Source organism: Sycon ciliatum, chromosome 1, assembly GCF_964019385.1.
Source record: "Sycon ciliatum chromosome 1, ocSycCili1.1, whole genome shotgun sequence".
NCBI classification, from domain to species: Eukaryota; Metazoa; Porifera; class Calcarea; order Leucosolenida; family Sycettidae; genus Sycon; species Sycon ciliatum.
Genome location: NC_088643.1, coordinates 72,842,748 through 72,862,535, shown reverse-complemented (window position 1 = coordinate 72,862,535; position 19,788 = coordinate 72,842,748). Strand labels below are relative to the sequence as shown.

Here is a 19,788-nt window from a genome sequence, read left to right as displayed (position 1 = left end):
TTTGAATAACACTAAAGTGTGAATGATGATCATGGCTTCAGCAATCTTGATCCAGCACCCAGCATTGCATACTTGAAGCAGTATTACATCATGGATCTCGATTCTCAACTGTGCAATACTTGTAGTCTTGTCCAGTGTGGAAGCGGTAACTTTTATCCATGCGGTTTTTTTTGCTCGGGCAGCCGTGTCATATCAACCCGGGTACATCACTGCATGTGAGATTCCCATGGCCGTGGAACTGTAAAAGAAGTGGTGAGCATTGGCTACAAACTGTTACTTACACATAGCGATACCAGGAGTACGATGGAACCTGCATGCTCTTGGTGGTACATGTGCATGTATACCGGCGTAAATGTAGGACTATTACTCTGCCCTGCAGCCTGCCCCACACAATGCCAAAAGTGCCCAGAATGCAGGATATTGCACCCTAATTTCACAATTTTCCCGGGGGAGACCCCACCCCAGCCCTCCGCCCAGACCACCTCCAACGGCGGTGCTACGCACCTGCGTACTTGTTGCTATGACCAATTATGAATATGAGTGTGACCCGTCGACTGGCCGTGGGTGAACTGATCATCACAGTATTCTGTATGCCGATTCGGCGATACCGGCGTACACTACAGTATGACCGGGCACTGGAAAACACCTGGCCTGGAAATGGCACAATTTTTTTAAAACTAAAAGACCCAAGCTCATGACTGTGAACAATGGCGAGAAACTGTCAACAAATGCGTTAGCTCATGCTTTAAGTGACATGCGAAACTGTATAGCCTTATTATTTTTTATTAAAAGAACAATTCACACACAACAACAATTCAGGCTATAAAAAGTTGGTTGTGAGCAACACTGGCTCACACTCAAATCACTGCTTTTCACCCGAAAAATATTTTATTTCAACGTTTCGTTTTTTTTTAGTGTGAGCCAGTGTTGCTCACAACCAACTTTTTACTTATGAAGCTGCGTGATGCGTCCTACAAGATTTTAAATTCAGGCGATTTATTAATTTATTTATTTATTTCTGCACCTCGTGGCATGTCAAGACAGCCAATTGGAGAGGGTGAGACCAACCACGGAAGAAGAGAAAAAAAGAAAATGAAAAGCACGTACACAAAGTGGGAAGGGATTAGCAACTTACAATTTACAAAGCAATGGGATGCTCAGCGAGCTATGCAGGGGAAGTGGGGACTGTGACTTTGTTTACTGGGAGATACTGAAGTGCTGTCTGCCGAGGGTACGGAATTTGGGCATATCTGGAGCTTGTCTAACACTGGGAGGCAGTTGGAGCCACGTGGAGTAGGAGGAAAAGAAAGGGGAATTTACGAATAGGGTAGACCTAGCTAGGGGGAGACGAACGCAGCTTTTAAGGGACTGTAACGGCAGATTTTGAAAAGAAAGGAACGAATGACTGCTGTAGTAGTCGACTGTATTGTTTTCTTCATGTTATGTTCTCCGCGTTGTTGATCTTGATCGAATCGTGTGATGCTCGTCATGATTGCAGAATAAAAACAGACGTTTAGCCTAACATTGTTCGATATGTTAAAAAGACGTATTGAACATTTACACAAAGGCAGAAGAGAACAGAGACAGCCGGCTAGGTCATTGTTGTAACGCTGCGCTTCATGCACATTATTATTATTATTATTATTTATTAAATTTTTAATAGGGCATTCCCACAGGCCTAAGGCCTTCTTACGGGGTACCCTATATGTTTTTGTATGGATGAGCGGAAGTCTGATAGCGTGGAGCAAATACGAACAGAAGCAGGGAGCGAATTCCAGCGATCTGCACCTAAGAAGCTTAATGCGTACAAGCCATAGCGGTTATTAGCCGGGGGAAGAGCAAGACTAATTAACATAGCAAAGCTATAGCCGACTGGCCGAAATTTTTAAAAAAAAAGGCAATCCTCAGACAACTGTTAAAATGTTCTCTTCTGCCTTTGTGGTAATGCTCCATCGTTGTGGTGTTGAGCACTCTAGGCAATCTGGGAACTCTCGCTATTGTGTATTGAACATTTAGGTGAAGAAACCCTGACCTTGGCCCTGCGTTTTTCGGCGCAAGATCTTGCTGTAGCCGGTCTAGAGTTTTTACACTTACCATGCATACAGACTTGTAGCTACCGTATTTTTCGGAGTATTCTAGTAGTGAGCACCTTTGTATAACGCGCATCCCCAATCTTCATTGGGGGTGCGCACTTCAATCTTCATTGAAGTACCGGTACAGGCATTTCATATTCGGAGCATAGTGCGCACCAGGGAGTAGTACAATACTGTATATTGTACTACTCCCTGGTGCGCACCTGCGATTTAGGGTCTAAAATAGCACATCTAAAGTGCGCAAGATAGTCTATACTCCGGAACATACGGTAGCCCAGCAGTGGTAGCCACATGTCGAATGTCCTCGAGCGCATACTTCTTTTTTTTTTTTGATTGATTTTTATTTCACGGATCCTCCAGAGGCAAATAGATGCCTATCGAAGGGAGTCTCCTAAGTAAGTATGGAAAATGAGAAAGTATGTTCGTAAGGGAGAAGAGGTAGAAGATACATTAGAATATAGAGTACGAGGTGAATTGCTATTTCTGGACATTGTACATTTCTGGACATTTCGAGTAAAATAATTTTTCGTCGCGTGTAGAGTCAAGTCAATCAGGTTGATGAAGTTTTTTTCTTGTTGTAGTTGATAACTGGGTTGTTGTAGTTTCTCCTCGTGTCGGTGCCTTGTTGATAGCCTTTTCTTGGGAGGCATTCCAACGAGTTTTGTGGTACTATGTCGCATGAGAATTTTGAATTTTGAGTAAAATAAGAAGTAATGGACGAATCGTTGGCTTCCCCATGTGCACTCCACTTCAGACGCTGTATAGTCTTGGACCTGTTGGCTGGAAGTGTGAAGAGGCCAACTGCAGTCCACCAATAGAAAAAATAACAAAACTTGTGCTGTATAGGATGCCTATTGACGCTATTTTTACTTTCATGTCCAGAATTCCATACACTGAAATTTAGGCCAAAAAATTGGCCTGTCGAAAACAACCTGCTATAAAGTCTCTGGGATCACAGCATGAGCAATTGTCACATATTTGGAAAGATGAAGGATTAGGCCATACAATAGATACAAAAAGATATGAAAAATGTAAAACACACAGCCAGTGGGCCTCTATTTTATTTTCATGTCCAGAAACTGCTATTCACCTCGTACAGAAGAAGTAAATTCAGTACTTCGGGTAGTACATTGCATGCTAATCATAATGAGAATTAGAAAAGCAGCATTGCGGACTACTATAACTGACATATACACAAACTATTGAAACTATCATAGATGTGGTTAGCCTAGACACAAAAGTCAGGAATACCTTTCAAAGAAACATAGATTGCGAATGATACCGACGAACAGCAATACTAAAATTTCGCTGTTGTAATGAGTGAATGAATATCTTCAGGAAGTTTATTCCAGGCAACACTCAAAGAAAAAAGGGTCAATTTACGAAAGTAGGTGCCAGCTTTAGGAAGAATTATGGATGAAGGGTGACGACTGCTTTGGGAAGAGGGTAGCTGGAAGTGAGACAACAAGGAGGGGTATTGGGAGAATACATGGTGGAAATAGACAACTTCGACAAGGCATACGGGGCCGGTATACCGGTACGGGCGCTGCAGATCTTCACGTGGCCTTCGTCGCGTGATCTCTACGTGAATCGATGCGGATGACATCGTTCGACTCATGCTCAGTCGTAACCAGGGGCAAGAGTCGCATTTACTGGACCATACTCTAATACTCTCTATGACCATACTCCATAGCATTAGTCGTGACAAAGCTAACATGCATGGCCCATCATCATAGTTCATACGTAACATCGGATTTTTTCTCTCCGTCCCCTTTCACACGACTCATCCTGACTGAGTTTGTAGGCATTTAATACATCGTTTCTACCAGCTTTCAGGTCTGCTGCATGCACTTGCATGCTAGGCACTCACACGTTAGTTAGCCAGGCTACAGTCAGTGCAGTACAAGTACAAGACAGTCGCGTGGCTGTCGTTCCCCTTGTTGGTGGTGGTGATGTTCAGTATCACGTTGCAAGAAACTGAAAATGTATCTCCCTTTCTTCCCGACCGTGTCGCCCTATCACGCGTAATACTACTACTACTAGTGTACTAGTGTTAGGTACAGCTTGCTGTGAACAGATTCACTCGTCATGCATGTACATGTAGTGAGATAGTGCCTATTAGTGGTGCCTTCTGGCTGACGAGGAACCCGTTGTCCTTCGTATCACAATCCTATTCAGTGGCTGCAACTGGCTGTGCTATTGAGGCCCGGCGAGCTGCCAAACGCGCATCGAAGCATGAAAATAACCTACGAATGCCTGCTTCGCCATGATGTGAGGTGATCACGCACCGGCTGGCTAGAGGATTACTGCCCTCGCCAGATGCAGAGCAAGTGACTCAGAAGCCTGGAGAGTAGTGTGGCGGACGGTAGATACTCGCGTTGCCTCACTAGCCTGGTCTCGACCTGATGGTCTCCGCTTTCCACTGTACTAGATCTATTGCCGGCCGAGCGAGATAGACGTTAGTCTAGCTGCGACCTGGCACTGGGATCCATGACCCTTTGGCATTGCGCAGTGCTGTCGCTCGTTCACTGCGCTGCGCCGAGCACAGCTGTGAGGAGTGATGACGGAAGAAACGGCGGAGGCTAGCGGTGATTCTAGCGTTGCTTCCCCTGACGCCGAAGCAGCTGTAGCTCTGGGCAGTAACGGTGCTGCAGTGGTAGACGCGGCGGTGGCTAGTGGTGAAAGCACAGCAGCCTGGCAGGATCAGGGAAAAGATGTGAGCTCCAAGATGATGATGGGTAGAAATTCGTCTACGCAGGATCCTTCAAGAAAGTAAGTGCATCTGAGCTGGTAACTGCATGCACGCATAACAGCTGACAGTTGTGTAAAATGCTGCCCTTGACCAGATGATCGAGTTTGGTCCCGACCTGATCTCTGCTGAGCTGACTCGCGTGTCCCATGCCATGGCCCAGATGCGGAGTATTTGCCAGATCCCCTCTGCAACGATAATAACAATACTGTAGGTTAGAAACACTTCAAGTTGACAATGAACTAAGTGCTTGGAATCCGGTCAAAAGGACTGCACTGGTCAATCTTTCCACTGAACAATGGGTATTGATACTATTGTCACAATCCATGGATGCAAGCTACATGTACCTCTCTGCAAAGGAACATTGTCATTATTATTTGCTCTCTTTTTCTTTTTCTTTTTGCATACAATAGTTCCACTAACCAGTCTGGAGGAAACTTTCGGATGAATGAAACATGATGATCCGAGTTCTTTCAGAATAAATCTTTCTATGCCGAGTCGACTGGTTTTGGTCCGATGAAGGGGAGGTGCACCAGTTTGTCAAATACTCTCAGTCGGAACTTGCTGTCCTATCCAGGAATTCCAGGTGGTAGCGAATTACGTAGAAGCAGACCGTCGGAAAGCAACCAATGCGTTGGCAGTGCAAAATGACACACTTTGGAGCGGGTGTTCAATTGAGAAACACTGGATCGCAGCCTGGAGGGGGGGGGGGGCAATGGATGCATTGCAGCCTGTTCGAACCGAGACTACAGTTGAGTCAGCAGCTCGAGCTCAACAGACCCTGAAGTGTTACTGGAAGTTTCCCTTAATTAAACACCGCGAAAGTCTGCCACGTGGCTGGTCTAACTCCAAAGTCAGTGCATGTTTAGTAAGTTGAAACTACCAATGTACAAGCGGAGGTGGTGGCCAGGCCTCTAATCAACTGAGGGTTGTATTCTAACCTGATACTCAGTCCAAGTACAGTTGCGCTGAGTGAAAATCTACCCAACGTGCATATACGGCGACCTGTATTTTCACGCCCCGTAACGCCCAGGAAGTGGTGCAAATGCCGCTAGGCGTACACATTGACAAATACAGTGATGCAATCGGAACCGGTCCACAGTGCCGGCTTTGTACTTTGGGTCGGATTTCACAAAGCGCGACTGTACGTAGGCACAACACATTGTGCTTATATTGGAGACCGTGTTTTCCTTTTTCAACCAATATCTCTCGAAGAAATACATGCTAGATATCATGCTTGCTACACTGAATTCTAGTGAGACTGGGCGCATGACGTTTCGAACGGTGCTCATGTCACAACAGAGAATGTCCTTAAAGCCGCATACATTTGACTGTTGAAGCCAGGCATTGACTTGACTAAGCTACTTGTGTCAGTCAATAATGCTGGAATGATTGTCTTCGTGTTGGCTGCAGAAACCTGAATGGCTCGACACCCGGTGGCGTTCTTCGCGGTCGTGAACGCAAATGGATAGACATGATCAAGAACTGGGACAAAGTAATGAAGCACAAGCCTGAGAAGGTAAGGATCCGAGCACGAATACTGTAACACGTACTGCAGTTGTATGAGGATTGTGTGGAGTTGTGTGTGTGTGTGTGTGTGTGTGTGTGTGTGTGTGTGTGTGTGTGTGTGTGTGTGTGTGTGTGTGTGTGTGTGTGTGTGTGTGTGTGTGTGTGTGTGTGTGTGTGTGTGTGTGTGTGTGTGTGTGTGTGTGTGTGTGTGTGTGTGTGTGTGTGTGTGTGTGTGTGTGTGTGTGTGTGTGTGTGTGTGTGTGTGTGTGTGTGTGTGTGTGTGTGTGTGTGTGTGTGTGTGTGTGTGTGTGTGTGTGTGTGTGTGTGTGTGTGTGTGTGTGTGTGTGTGTGTGTGTGTGTGTGTGTGTGTGTGTGTGTGTGTGTGTGTGTGTGTGTGTGTGTGTGTGTGTGTGTGTGTGTGTGTGTGTGTGTGTGTGTGTGTGTGTGTGTGTGTGTGTGTGTGTGTGTGTGTGTGTGTGTGTGTGTGTGTGTGTGTGTGTGTGTGTGTGTGTGTGTGTGTGTGTGTGTGTGTGTGTGTGTGTGTGTGTGTGTGTGTGTGTGTGTATGGAGTTGTGCGTGTGTGTGTGGAGTTGTATGTGTGTGTGTGTGTGGAGTTGTATGTGTGTGTGGAGTTGTAGGTGTGTGTGGAGTTGTAGGTGTGTGTGTGTGTGTGTGTGGAGTTGTATGTGTGTGTGGAGTTGTAGGTGTGTGTGGAGTTGTAGGTGTGTGTGGAGTTCTAGGTGTGTGTGTGTGTGTGTGTGTGTTGTGTGTGGAGATTGAGTACTACAGTGGTATATTGTTGTCGTTAGTGAACTGTTGATGAAGCCCCCCCCCCCCCCCCCTCCTCTACTGGCATAGACCTTTACCACACAGTACAGCACTGCTCAATGCAATTGGATCCGGTTTCATGAGTCCGGTTTCATGAGTCCGGTTTCATGAGTCCGGTTTCATGAGTCCGGTTTCATGAGTCCGGTTTCATGAGTCCGGTTTGCGTAGCCCTGTACCAGTTCACGTCCCAGTGTTCGCAGGTCTAGGGCTGCACAGCGCTCGGCGGCGGTGGCACCGGACTCGATTGATTAGACTTCATTGAGCAGCACTGTGGTGGCCAGCCAACACGTGAGATTCAGCTCCGTAGGGAATTGCTTTCGGTTTGTTCCTGCAGGTAAAGAAGAGGTGTCGCAAGGGTATTCCGCAGTCAATCCGACCCAAGGCCTGGATGCTTCTCTCTGGTGCTGAACACTTGAAAAAGAAGAATCCACGTCGGTTCGAGGTAGGTCACGAGCCCTTGGTTGTCCGTCTGCGCTTGGAACTGACTAATGAATGCTACAAGTGACATCTTCCATCGGGTATGGATACCACTGCATGCTGTACAAGGCAGATGGATTTATCGGAAGGCCTTTGAACCAGGACAACACCACCATGTACAAACTGATGTTAGTTTCCGTCTCTGCTGTCATTCCATCAATTTGCCTTCTTTCAGGAATTGGCTGCTGGTGAAGTGGACGAAAAAGTGATGGAGCAGATTCGGAAAGATCTTCACAGAACACTTCCGAAGTTTGAGATGTTCAAGTCGCCACAAGGACAAGGGTAAGCTCTGCTCTAATCCTAGGTTGACTGTGCGTCACGGCATGGACGCTTCAAGTCTAGGAAGCAAACGTTGATCTCTGCTTCAGTGGCATGGTGACCACATTGAGTAGGCTCATCGCATTTAGACTACTGACCGAGAGTGTTACTGTCTCCCAGCCGAGGTAACACACACACACACACACACACACACACACACACACACACACACACACACACACACACACACACACACACACACACACACTAGTTCCAGAAACACAGTTATGGCATCCAGGGATTCACAGGTGACACGAGAATACAGATAAAACAAAGTGAAAGTCGGATAAGCCTGAGCCAAACGCTCTCTCTACTCAAAGTCCTCAATAAGCTTCACCCCAATCAACATCCGCGGGCATTTCGGCTCAGATCAGTCCTTGCGTACATTTCAAGTATTGGCATGGTAGTACGCCAGAACAGAGTAGTAATATTATAACACGGAATGACTTCGACAAATAAGAAACAACTAATCTGGGAAACCCACAGCTCTCACAACGAGCATCGCTTGCTTCAGCACAGTGAAAGTCCCTGGTTGGACTCCTGGCAGTGACAAGCAGTATTTCTTCGGATGTTCATGTGTAAAAATATTCTTAGTCTGACATGCGGCTTATATACCGAATGTCACCAAAAAAACGAATTTTGGACCTGAAGAGGGCGATGCATCGATGCAGCTTAGACCCGGTGTGGCTAACACCCCGGAAAATAATATCAGGGTTCTAGCCAAAGGGGGGGTGGGGGGGGGGCAGCGCCCCCCTGTGAAAAAGTACCCCCCCCCCTTCTCATTTTCCGATTTTCGTGTTTTTCATGCAATTCAATGAAAATGCAGCCGAAAGTCATTATTAGATGGCTCATAAAGGCATATTTGTCTGGGGCGAAGTCGGGGATTCGCCACATACGTTGCATTTAGTGTGGCAAGACAATATTGGAAAGTGGAAAAATGGGATAATGGGTAACTGTTTCCCATGCCCCCCCCCCCCCTACTATTTTTACCTGGCTAGAACCCTGAATATGGTACTTGGAATCCCAGTGTGGACACGAACACGTCCTGCTGCGGATGTGAAGCACCCAGTCTAGCAGCGCAGGATTTGCTGGATCACTTTTCAGCCGAACAAGCATGTTCTTATAGTGAAGAAGGCATAAAGGAAAAAGGAGAAAGTTGACTCAATAGTACTGTATGCCTTTGTATGGTAGTGGACAGACCAGTGCGCAGCAACTGTTCTAAATATTGTGCTACATGTACATGCTTGCTGCTCCTTTGACACCCGCCGTTCAGCCTGATATCACAGGCTGGGCTGCTGCTACAAACAAATTCCATGGTCACCACCATAACGTTTGTGACGTCCTACTTTCAGATACCAAGGCAAACTCTATCGATACCGGGTCACAGCACCGGGCAGGTGTACAACCCAGAAGGGTCTTATATGTTGTTCAATTTGTGTAGCCTACACGTGCTCAGAAGGCATACTTTAAAATGCTACCTGGCAACTTCGTAACCAGCTCATATAATTATACTTCAGCACGAATTATATTCTGACTTGTGGTCCCTAGACAAGGGAGCATCAGTATCACCAGAGCCATGCCAACAGTAACTACATGTAGTTACGAAATCGTAGCAGACACACAAAAGGACGTGACACAAGATGATGACGACGTTTTTAAGTCGTGTTTATTGAATAGAATACTTTTGAAGTACCGCCAGCACAAGAAGCAAGTGCATGGGCTGGTCTGCATCAGCTCGCCTTTTAACATGCAATAAGTAGTATTTGACACCAGTGCTGAAGCACTGGTCCCGTATTCCCAAGTCACCTGGTCACAGCATGACCTTTGCTTTGGTTGCCAGCTTATTGGCTGCTGCGATTGCTGTGGCGTTGGACTTCATGACTCGATCGTAGCTCATCATTCCGTTGCACTCGGTCTCAACGTCCGTGATCTGAGTGTAGACTGAGGCGCACAGACCCGCAGAGTCGCGCAGCTGACCGACCGCGCTCATGTAGGTCGTGTAGAGCGACGCCAGCCCGCTGCCATCTACGTTTTTCGTGTAAGCGTGGCAATGTCCCGGCGCCCACTGGTGCTTATCAACCTCGGACAGGATGCCGCCAAACTCACCGAGCACCGCTACCCGTCCGTCAGCTGTATCCACCTTTGGACTGGCCGGCGGTGAATAGTGATGTAGGTCGGTTACATTGCCAGAGCAACCACCTGTCCACGCCGGAGCACCGGCACAGTGCCCGCCGCTGGCATCGTCAACGAGACGATGTGGGTCCAGGCTTTGAACAAGCTGCACCATGCTCTTAGTAAAGTCTTCTGATGCCTGTCCCCAGCCTTCGTTGAATGTCTCCCATTGGACGATTGACGGATGGTTGCGTCGGCCCATGACCAGGCGAGTCAACTCGTGTGCAAACTGCTGCCGATGGACGTCGTCTTGGTTACCTGCCGAGGGCATGTCCTGCCAGACCAGCAGACCGAGGCGATCCGTGTGGTAATACCAACGACGCGGCTCCACCTTGACATGTTTGCGTACCATGTTGAAACCCATGTCCTTGTGTGCTTGTACGTCGTACGCCAGGGCATTATCGTTCGGCGCTGCGTATGCGCCGTCTGGCCAGAAGCCCTGGTCCAACGTGCCGGCTTGGAAAATGAACTCGCCGTTGAGCATGGGGCGCGGAATACCGTTCTTGTCCTTTGTCACGCTGATCGTGCGCAGGCCGAAATATGAGTCGACAGTGTCGATGACTTTGCCACCGCTGATAAGCATAGCGGTTATGTTGTATAGCTCTGGACTGTCCGGAGACCAGGGCCTCACCAGATCAGTCGGGATTTGAACTTTAACCGGGCTGCTGGGTGAACCGGTGCCATTAATGGTACGAAGTGCATCGTCCGCATCCCGTATCGACACGATAATGGATACAGTCATGTCGACAGCAGCATGTTCCGCCGGTTCTGATCCTAGCAACGCACCACTCACGTTCACTGTAACGGACACGGATTTCTCAGCGAACGATGGTTGATTAAAGATATCGCTGATAAACACATCGGGCACACATTCCAGCCACACTGTCTGCCATATACCGCTTGTGCATGTGTATCGGATGCCCCCTGGGTGTGTGACCGCGCCACGACTCTGTTTTCCGATGGGCCAGGGTCCAGTTGGATCGAAGACACCCACGAGCAATTCGTGTGGTGACTCCTTACTCTTTGCCAGTATGTCAGTGATATCGAAGCTGAACGCGTCATAGCCTCCTGCGTGCCAACCCAGCATTCGGCCGTCCACGTACACCGTTGAATTCCAGTCGACCGCTTCGAAGTGCAACAAGGTACGTTGATTTGCGCAGGACGATGTGAACGTCCGCCTCATCCACATGTAATCCTTGTCGGTGGTTCGACGGATTCCGGACAGCGGCGACTCGATAGGATAGGGCACAAGCAATTCCTCGCCCAGGGTCTTGCCGAACGGCGGTGTGTTTAGGTCGGAAACGTTGGAGACGAACTGCCAAAGTCCATTCAAACTCGCCCAGCTGCTCTCGCCTCTAACCATCGTCGGTCTCGGGTACTCGGCTTGTTGATCCGGTGTTACCTCTGCTGCCCACTTCGTCAACAGCGGAGCAGCTGCTGGTTTCCAGTCCGCCGTCGTGCTGGGTACATGCGCCGCCACCAGTAGGAGGATCGTGAAGAGGCATGCTCGCTGGAGAATCATCTTCGACACCGGTGCTTTGTGGCGATCGTCCGCCTCTCGTTGCTCTCGAGATCTCTCGATGTTCTTCAACGTGTTTACTTCCCTACGTCTGCCTGGTAAGTGCAGCACCTGCAAAATGTATCAGTACAGTAGACCGTAACTAACGGCGTCTTCAACTTCAAGTCCTGCTGTCCCGTCCGTGACCAGTGGTGACTACTCGCTATGATTGAAATCGCCTGACCAGCTTACTGTAACTGAGTTTTACTAAACAGCTAGTACTAGTATTTTTCTGCACAGCAGGTGTGTCGCAACACCTGAGTAGGTCTGTCTGCCTGGCCGCGAGGTCAGACTCTGTCGTTCTTGACGTGACTCCAACTAACTGTTACTTCAACTTCAAGTCCGGGATTCGAAGGCCTTCGAGAGCAGCAAACTGTCTAGTCTGTCAGCGCCCCACTTACATGTACTGTAGCTGATAAGTCGGTGATACAGGTCGTCCCTCGTTAATACATAATCTCTGGGACTTGACAAATGTTATGTATTAACCCTTTGCCGGTCTAACTCAATGTATGTGAGGGGTGGTCACGCAAACACATGTACACACAACCAGCAATAACTCAAGAACCATGTGATGTAGGTATGGGTAAACCATATATTTTCAAAATCTGTGTGCCTGAACGCGTCCAGAAAATTCAAATATGACTAGGTCCAGGCAAGGATAGGGCCCATGGTAGCCCTTCAAGTTGAGAGAAAATACAATTGCGAATGAAATACACGAATATCACAGCACGAAGGGCATACCAAGTTCGTGATGGAGCTGAAGTCGTACGATAAACAATCAGGTAAGGGCTACGTCTTTACAAGAAATGTAGGCTCTCTACAATACCGCCATTGAACACCAACACCTCGCCATCGGCGATACGCCAGCAGCAGCAATTCCCATTGCACGATATCGCAGTTTCGTTTTGTTCATCTCAGCGCTGCTCGCGTCAGATTCACTCTCGCTCAGATGAGTACTCAGGCGCGAGCTTACGCATGCCGTAATTCTCACAGCCAGGCGAATCAGCTGATCGCACCTGACGAGTCCTTGTGACAGTCGCTGTCGCCGTGTCGGCAGCAAGAAGGCTTCCTCTCTGTTTGGAGAATTTTGTTTCTTCATTCGTGGACGATATATTTTTGAACTAGCAGGACTCAACGGAGCTCTTTTTCTCAACACACTACACTGCAAAACCTCCCGGGACATCCAGCCTGGACTAGTGATGTTACTGCTCTCAGAGCGCTTGTCAAACACGGCCCCAAGAGATGCACTCGCATTCTTGAAATGCGCGCATGGCGGATGGTCGTCTTTTCCAATTTCAACAAACTTCAGTCGATCGATACGGCAAAAATTTGTATGGTAAGCATGGTTGTTTTGCACATCGTCAGAAAGCCTTGGACCTCAGCTACGCGTAGAGCGCCATTTTAGCTGTCTCCTAGCAACAAGACCCCAAAAAAATGAGGGCCAAACGTACCGATACTATAGTATCGGTACGCTTATGGTAGACCGGTAAAGGGTTAACGGGGTTTATGTACTAAACGAAAGTGTACATAACTTGCTTGTGTACCAGAATTTTTCACTTTTTTCTGCTTTTCTGAGTGTTTCTTGCTACCATGACTAGGCAGCGAGATATTCTTGATTCCCTCGATATAACATAAAAATTATGTTATACCGGCGCGGTCACAGTTAGCGAAGATTCTACAGTTTGCATGATACATGCCCAGCCGCGCCTGTATAGTCACTCCAAAAAAACAGAGCTTTGTCGGTTTGTGATGTGCGCTCTGATTTCTGAGCTAATTGCGTCCACAAGTAGAAACTAGAACACGATCTGCCTCCACTGGAAGGCCAAAAGACCAACAAATTATGTACTATTGAGGTAGGTGGCATGCGGGTACCGAGAAATGTTATGTACTAACGGGGTTTATGTACTAACGAATTATGTACTAACCGACAAAATTTGTATGGAAGTGACCACGTTTCGTCCGGGACTTGAGATTTCTTATGTACTAACGGGGTTTATGTACTAACCGGACTCGTATTAACGGGGGACGACCTGTACTGCCTACTGGTAGATAGCATACAGTGCTGCTGAGTGCATGCAGTAGTACCTCGGACATGACACATCACCTGATCAAGGTCAGTGGTTTGGCGTCTTCCTAGATCCTGCCTGAATCCTGGATGTATCATGCACCGGCAGCAGTGCAGGGTACCGTGACCAGGTGACCACCTGCACCTAATCAGTGTCTGCTCCAGCCCCGGGTGAGGGGGGGGGACCCGGCTCACCCGGTTGGGCGGCGCTTGGACCTGGTTGAAAATATAGTAGTTGGTACATGTACTTTACACTTTCGAACTTTGAAACTTTGAAACTTTGAAAGGACTGACTACATGGCTGGTATGCAGGGAGTAGTGCAATACCATTATGGTATTGCACTACTCCCTGCTTGTAGGTGTCAGTCTGTCAGATACTTCTTCTTCTTTCGTAATTTTCTAATTCCTGTGCTCTCTTTTCTAAATGCGGCTTATCCATTCGTCTTAATATCATTGGGCCTAGTTTCCGTTTATTGTCCGAATTAAAATAAACCAACCAACTAGTTCTAGAGCATGTGACTCGGCTGGTGAGGCAGCGCCAGGTGCGTGTGTACCCGGCTCCGACCCGGTTGAAATGGTTGCGCCAGGTACACGTGTACCCGGCTGTCCTACAATCCTAGAGCAGACACTGCTAATAATACTATTAAATAGTCCTTTCCTGGCCCATCTTTGCGAGGGAACGATTGTTTTGTCCAATACTGGCAATAGAATTTTTGATTTTCCGAGGTCAGCTGTACTTTGCAGTTTTGCCAGTCGTTTCTAGAACACATTGGCATTAGCAAGACAACATAGATATGGTAACCCCAAGACTCGGGTCCAAGTACAATGCTATCGTAGAAGAATTCAGTCAGGTTACGGTGATGTTGATTATTATTTTTCTGAAGACATGCCACCCTTCCAAAGACACGGCACATCCGGGAGCATTACTGTGATTGTAATGCTTGATGTACCCGGGGGGGGGGGGGGGGGGGGGTACTTGACAAGGCATAATGCATACAAGAGTGTCAGGCATGTTGGAGGTATATTCATCATCACTCAAATTAATTATGACTTTGCCATCTCTCTAGGGCCTGCTCTCCAAAGCAAGGTGAACAACAAAATACAGGTTTTGTAACTTTTGTTTATTTCTTATTATTGAACGTTACTGGGTTTGAAGTTGAACTTTGAACCCTGCGGTTCCAGTGTAAGGTACCTGAACTAGCCACTCAGCTAGGATGCAAGATTTGATTTCTTTCCACCACCCCCCCCCCCCCCCCCCCACAAAACACACACCTCCTCCCCATTGGCTTTGGTTCGAATTCTGGCTTTTTCTCTTCCATTTTCCCGCTTGTGTCTGTTGCAGGCAAGCCGATCTTCTGAAGATCCTCAAAAGCTACGCAGTTCACAACCCTGCGATTGGTTATACTCAGGTACGACAACACTTACAGCTGCGCTCCAGCATACACAGCTAATGGTTGTATAAGCAACAACAGTGCATATCATGCCAACTAGGACATATGAACCGATAGCCAGCCTTGCGGCCCAGGAAGGTTAGGACTTCTGGCTCTGTTGCAGAGTAGAGGCTTGACAGCTGTGGTGCCGACACCCGGCGGAGACCAATGATGCCGGGGTATACTACCTGTATGTGAACCAATGTGCACTTTCAAGCCCTTTACTGTATTTCTCTGAGAAATGCTGGAACTGTGACCCCCCCCCCCCCCCCCCCCGATCTGCACAAAAATACATGTATGCGTGTATTTTGACTTATTTCTGGGTGCTATTTAGGCCATGAGTGACATAGCTGGCAGCCTACTGACTGTGATGCCAGCAGAGGTAAGTCACAACGTACACCGTGCGGCATCTGTTAAGCTTATCCAGCTGAGGGAGAGAGAGAGACAGACACAGAGAGAGAGAGAGAGAGAGAGAGAGAGAGAGAGAGAGAGAGAGAGAGAGAGAGAGAGAGAGAGAGAGAGAGAGAGAGAGAGAGAGAGAGAGAGAGAGAGAGAGAGAGAGAGAGAGAGAGAGAGAGAGAGAGAGAGAAAGAGAAAGAGAAAGAGAAAGAGAAAGAGAAAGAGAAAGAGAAAGAGAGAGAGAGAGAGAAAGGGGTGGGGGGGGGAGATGTGCGCTTGTGTTACAGTGATAAGATGTCAAACTGCTTTGGTTGCTCACTGACCTCGGCCGTATGCATTGTGTTCCTTGTCTAGTTTGACATGTACATGTACTAGTATACCTTTGCCACTGTAGAAAACTATCTTTTCTGTATTACTGTATCACCAATGTTGTTCATGTAACTGCTGTCTATTTGGTATTTACCGTGGTGAAGCACTGTCTGTCTGAAGAGCCTCTCCACTGCAATGGCACGTGTTTTGCTTCCGGTGTGTCACGGTACAACCGGCTTTTAGTATGTGCAATCTGTCACGCACCGCAAGATGTTCCTTGTCCATTCCATGTAACACTGTGCTGCTCTATCTCACTCGGCCTTGTCTGCTCAGGATGCGTTCTGGGTGTTTGTCGCCATCATCGACAACTATCTGCCAAACTACTTTGCCGACGGAATGGTGAGGCTAAACGGCATCGTAAAGAATTAGGAAAGATCTGTAGTATCCCGTTTGAGAATCAGGTTCTGCTTGTGCTGTATGACGAGAATGTTGTAGCCCGATGTTAGCTGGGATCAGGGAGGCGTGAGAGTGCACACCAGGGTATGGCGAGCATGTGTGGCAGGCTGTGGCCTGGCCAAGTCACTTTGTACTGGCCTAGGTAGCTATGTACTATGTACTGGACTAGGTGGATGTAATTGTTCTATTCAATATGCTAGCATTGAAAGGAAGTGAAATACATGCAATGCAGTACATGTAACCTGATCCCATTGAGTCAACTGTGTGAATAACAACAAATCGCTAATAATGGCACAATCTTTAGACCTAGTGACCATCTGACTGCATACCTCACGAATACCAACAACTCGCCAATAAGGACACTTTTTCATGCACGACCGAGGGTTAGTATCCGCACGGTTGACAGTTTTCATTCTGCCACCGGCGTCTTGCGTTCTCAGGTGCCCTTGCTGAACGATGCAGACATCTTCGATGACCTACTCAGCGAAACACTACCGGACATTGATGATCACCTGGTGAGTGCACCGTGACAGTGCGTATGTACAGTGTACTATCTAACTGCCTGCACACATACACACACACACACGCGCACACACACACGCGCACACACACACACACACACACACACACACACACACACACGCATGCACACATCGGGTATGACTGGTATGACTGCATATACCATCTGAAGACCACGGCCGTAGCAATGAATACTGGAATGGGCACAACCATGTAGTACTGTACCACTTTCTGTAAATACGTATGGATGGCAGCTCGTGTGTTGTACTGCATTGCTACTTGGGATACTCTGAGACAGGATAATATAGCAAGAAAATAAATTTCTTCACCACAACAAATTTCGTGACAGCCCTAAAATGCCTAATAAGCCTTTAGTTTGGAGTATGTAATTGGCAACCCGTGACAGTAACATGTCTTACAGTATGTGTGATTTGCCGACTTAACGTCTATCATGACCTGGCGGTATATTCACTCTATCATTGTTCTGTGTTCGCCTGCAGAAGCTACTTGGCATTCCGTCACTCACTTACCTGCCACCGTGGTTTTTGTGTATCTTCACCAGGTAAGCCATGTGTGAAGGAAGGTCCTCTGCGCCTACCGTAGCTTGTGATGGTTCTTTCATTGTCCGCTTTTAAATTGCAGCCCAGGCCTTGTCAGGCTCCAGGTCGCTTACCTATAGGCTATGGAACGGGCATGCTCTAATTTCAGCAATTTCCAGTGCTCAATATTTTCGGTATGAGGGCAACAGGCCAGGTTAGATGAACAGAAATTTTCGGTACAGAGAAGCAGTTCCCTATTGGATTATGTGTGTTAGTATTTGTTCGGTGTATTGAAATTTTAGATATGAAACAGACGCACCGAAAGTACCGAAAATAAAAGTACACCGAAATTTGTGAAATTACAGTAGACCCTAAAAGCATGACCTGACTGTAGCTCACAGCTGTGGTGTGACTCATGCCTCATGTAAGCAGTGTGCTTGTGCATGTATCATCTATAATCTGTGTGCTTGTGCATGTATCATCTATAGTCTGTGTGCTTGTGCGTGTCTCATTTGTAATCTCTGTGCCTGTGTGTGTAACACTTTGCATTTCATTGCAGGACACTGGAGTGGAGCTGTGTACTGCGCGTCCTTGATATGTTTTTCTTTGAAGGTAGGAGGTGCATGTGCCGTGCTACACTGCGGCATCCCAGTATACTATACCAGTACACTTTACACGTGTAGTGCAGTCAGTTTTAGTTTATCTTTCAGTTGATTACCCCTCTCCCTGTGTGGTGTCTCCATCCGGTATGATGCTGTTCTGTCACATGTACAAGTAAAACTTCCAGACCTAACCTTATATTGTTTCATTGACTGCTATTTTCCCTGTGCGTGCAGGCATCAAAGTTCTATTCCGTGTTGCAGCGTCGATTTTGCAGTTGACTCTTGGATCACCAAGTCAGCGCGAAAAATACCAATGGTCAGTTTGGTGATTGGGCAGTGCCGCATGTGCATGACGGTGCAGCATACAGTAGGTGTCGATCTGGGATTGCAGAACACTCCATGCGGCAATGTAACGATACTCACTGACGATAGAGTTCGAATCATGCGGCATTCTTGTTCGATGGGAGGGGAGCTCAAAGGCAATCACATGAACTCCTGATGCATGCGTGATCTGTGTACTGCTCTGTGTAGGAAGGCACAGGATGTTCAGTTTTGTTGCATGCATGTGCACGTGCATTGGTAGTGTTGAAGCTGTGCATTGGTAGTGTTGAAGCTGTGAATTTCAGCCACATGCATCATAACCTGTGGCTCTCTTGTGTCCTATACTGTCCTCAGTACAAGTGATGTGAATGACCTTCTGGTTCGAGAGCTACCTGGCGAAGTGATCATCGCCGACAACCTCCTACCACAGGTAAGCTTACTGGTGATGGGGTATTTTAAGCTTGAAATGTTGACAAGTGGCACACAATCTGCTGCTACAGAGACCTTCGATGCTTCCCTTTTTTAGGGGACACTAGCTATGCTGGCATACTGTGACACCTTGTGAACATGGTTCGCGCGTGCTATTTCCTTTCTTTTCTGTGCAGTACCTGAAGATGCCGATCACAAGCAAGGTCATGGTACGTCATCACACTCGAGTTGAGCGAAAAAGCACCAATAAAATATAGATGGCTGAAAAATTGAATGTCTCCTGCCACCCAACCCCCTTTCCCCTCCTTCCTCTCCCTCCCGATATTCGCGTTGATGAGCAAAGATTCCTTGCAAACAGTTGTATGTCTTTTTATCACCATTCATCAGTGCATTGCTGTGCATGCTTTCCAGTTGGTTCTATCAAATGATTGCGTTGACCCCACATTGCATACCCTATGCAAATTGTTCTAGGCAAACTATAGCAGTGCTATTAGGTGGAGATTAGACAATTAGAAAAGATTGCGGATATTCGCCTCGGTAAATTGTCATACTGTAGTATACTGTTGTGCATCTGGCCACTGCCATTCAGCTTGGGTCTAATACACAGCTAGGAACACACAGTCATGTGCCGTACTACTACTGCACAGAGAACCACTAGCTAGACTCCCGCAGCGAATCATATCCACTACTCACGCGTGTATACATAATTATCCACTTAGCTCTTCTCCATTGTAGTGGGAGTGTGTTCGCATTCTAGCATATTTTAAATTTTCTATTTAATTTTTTTTTAATACTTCAAAGAGTTCTTCCGCTTTTCCTTCTATCTGTTCGAGGCCTGCATAGTCAGACTGCAGCAAACCAATCTTATCCTGGCCTGCATGGTCAGACTGCGGCAAAAACAACTACCGTAAAATCCCACCAGAGCGCCCCTACCTCCTCGACGCTTCGTTGGGGAGGGGCAGATGGGCGAGTCCTGCTTGCCGCATTCAGTACTACATGAAACAGTACTCACCCT

The 19,788-nt window shown here is 47.4% G+C and overlaps 2 protein-coding genes across 2 annotated transcripts; one reads left to right on the top strand and one right to left on the bottom strand.

Moving 5' to 3' along the window:
- The first annotated feature begins 3,974 nt into the window (after positions 1 to 3,974).
- Positions 3,975 to 19,596, top strand: LOC135805330 (TBC1 domain family member 10B-like). Its single transcript, XM_065319350.1, has 13 exons — positions 3,975 to 4,865; positions 6,256 to 6,361; positions 7,514 to 7,621; positions 7,832 to 7,938; positions 15,112 to 15,178; positions 15,534 to 15,581; positions 16,241 to 16,306; positions 16,804 to 16,878; positions 17,383 to 17,444; positions 17,981 to 18,033; positions 18,258 to 18,339; positions 18,699 to 18,774; positions 18,950 to 19,596. Exons 1-13 carry the CDS (start codon positions 4,654 to 4,656, stop codon positions 19,028 to 19,030), a joined length of 1,143 nt encoding a protein of 380 aa, XP_065175422.1. The 5' UTR covers positions 3,975 to 4,653; the 3' UTR covers positions 19,031 to 19,596.
- Positions 9,616 to 12,023, bottom strand: LOC135805329 (beta-galactosidase-like). Its single transcript, XM_065319349.1, has one exon. The coding sequence runs from the start codon at positions 11,666 to 11,668 to the stop codon at positions 9,785 to 9,787; it is 1,884 nt and encodes a 627-aa protein (XP_065175421.1). The 5' UTR covers positions 11,669 to 12,023; the 3' UTR covers positions 9,616 to 9,784.
- Positions 19,597 to 19,788: the final 192 nt, after the last annotated feature.